Here is a 2,095-nt window from a genome sequence, read left to right on the forward strand (position 1 = left end):
CCCGCCAGGCGGACCAACGCTGCTCCTCACCTGCGGGCACAAGATGGAGGAGCTCGTGTGGGGCTGCGCACCGCGGCTCATCGCGGGTTTGGCCCGTGCCGATTTGGAGATGATTTAGGTGCACCTCCCCACAGCAATCTGGCCGTGGGCTGATTAGCAGCTGATGACCCGCGTCATCTACTCATTAGCACAGGTGGGCAGCCTCTAAATTTGGCTGTTTGGAATCAATCAGTGCTTTGTGTCCCAAGGCATTGAGGTGGGGACGTGCTGTGTGCCTGCCTGCAGCATGCCCTGCTCGCTGGGGTTGGGTCCTTCGGCTTGGCCGTGGAATTATTTGCAATCATAGAATCACAGAGTGGTTTGCGTTGGAAGGGACCTTTAGAGGACATCTGGTCCAACTCCCCGCAGCGAGCAGGGACACCTCAGCTGGAGGGTGGCTGCCGGCACCTGCCAAGCATTGGGGCCGATCAGTGTTTGCATTCAGTGCTGGTGCTGAAGCGGGTGCAGCCGGAGGTACTCACACCGAGCTACTTCCCGTCCAGCACTGACTCTGTGAGCTGCACACTAGAGCTACAAGACACAAGGATGGTGCTCAGCACTGCGATCCCTCGGCCATGCCCCACAAACATCCCCGTGTCGCGCTGGACGTACCCTCTCTTCCTCGCCATGCAGCCGTACCATGCGCGCACCTCTTTGACCACCACACGAGCAAGGAGCTGCAAGAGGAAAGGTGGGAGCTTTGTCATTGCTGGGAGATGCGTTTTGGGAGTTTTCCTGGGGAAAACCGTGTTTGTGGGGCTGAACCTTCGGGCTGTGGAACCTCTGTGGAGGGACCTACCAGGCAAGCCAAGACGTCAGCTGCTATCAGCATGTAGAATACATTATTCCAGCCGGTGGGGGAGATAAGCCCTGCCAGCAGAGGCCCCAGAGCAGCACCTGCAGGGAACACAAGAGGTGTTAAGACTTGGGAAGCGGAGAGCGAGGCACCCCAGCCCCACAGCACCAGGAGAACATCCAGCACCCCCGCCGTACAGACCTACAGATCCCGTGCCATCGATGATGGCCGTGACGGTGGACAGGGCTCTTGCGTTTCCTTTGAGGGACTCATGGGTTCCCTGGGGAGAGAAGAGAGAGGAGGAAGAACAGCCTCAGCACCACACGAGCTGGCAATTTCCATGTGTCGAATGGGAAGACTGAGCGTATGCAGGGATGTGGCATTCTTGTGTGATTCATGAGCAAATTTTTCCACTAGGTACACGCTTAGGGGAGATGCATGGGGACAGAAAGAGGAGTCACACAGCTTCCACTGAGGAAGCAATAGGAAGAAAGCACACAGCAGGGATCCTGCTTTTCTGGACAGGAGTTGGAACACAGCTAAAAATGCAGCTAGCCCCATGACTCTCACCAAATCTGCTGACACTGCTGTGGTGATGAGTGCATAGGGGCCATTCACCAGCGCACCGCAGACGATCAGCATTGCTGCAAGGAAAAAGACGGCATGGGGTCAGCCCAGAGCCAGGATGTGGTGGAGAGCTGAAGCTGAATGCTCCCAGGAGATGCGGGATGTGGGAGCATCGTCCCAGTGAGTCCTGCTCAGTGTGCACTGCGCTCAGCAGCTCATGTTTTCCCCAGCCAAGCCCACTGGTTTGGTAATGAAAAAAACATCCAGGGTCTCCTTCCCAAAATAAAGCCAGAAGGGTGCCCTAAGCCCCAGCTTGAGGGGAGAAATGAGGTCAGGAGGGTGAGTGGAACTTCTCGCACTGCCCATCGGTGATGGAATCACTGCACCCAGTTGCTCCCTACCTATAGATGTGCCAATGCCATTCTGTCCAACGTGGTTGTACAGGAACAGCTGGAAGAGAGACAAAGCACAAACCCGTCCTCAGTATCCCACTTTCCTGGGCAATTTCACAGCATCATTATCCTAGGTGCGGGATGGGAGCTTCTTGGGAACCCAAATCATCACTGCAAAGCAGTGCAAAGCAAAGGGATGAAAGCTGGACTGGCTCAGTGAGACCCCAAGGCTTCACCACAGTATTGCTCAGGCTTTAAGACAGAGTGGGATGGAAAACAAAGATCCTTTTGGAGTCTTTTT

The 2,095-nt window shown here is 55.7% G+C and overlaps 1 protein-coding gene across 1 annotated transcript in view; it reads right to left on the reverse strand.

Moving 5' to 3' along the window:
• Nucleotides 1-395: 395 nt before the first annotated feature.
• The window catches only part of SLC37A2 (solute carrier family 37 member 2), a gene marked incomplete at its 5' end in the record, with an annotated part of 4,686 nt that continues 2,986 nt past the window's right edge, over nucleotides 396-2,095 (reverse strand). Inside the window, 6 exons of the mRNA XM_031556853.1 lie at nucleotides 396-570; nucleotides 652-716; nucleotides 839-936; nucleotides 1,037-1,115; nucleotides 1,406-1,479; nucleotides 1,804-1,852. Coding sequence (XP_031412713.1) covers nucleotides 528-570; nucleotides 652-716; nucleotides 839-936; nucleotides 1,037-1,115; nucleotides 1,406-1,479; nucleotides 1,804-1,852 — 408 coding nt within the window. The remainder of the gene's footprint in view (nucleotides 571-651; nucleotides 717-838; nucleotides 937-1,036; nucleotides 1,116-1,405; nucleotides 1,480-1,803; nucleotides 1,853-2,095) is intronic.

Source organism: Meleagris gallopavo, chromosome 26 (genome assembly GCF_000146605.3).
Source record: "Meleagris gallopavo isolate NT-WF06-2002-E0010 breed Aviagen turkey brand Nicholas breeding stock chromosome 26, Turkey_5.1, whole genome shotgun sequence".
In the NCBI taxonomy this organism is placed as follows: Eukaryota; Metazoa; Chordata; class Aves; order Galliformes; family Phasianidae; genus Meleagris; species Meleagris gallopavo.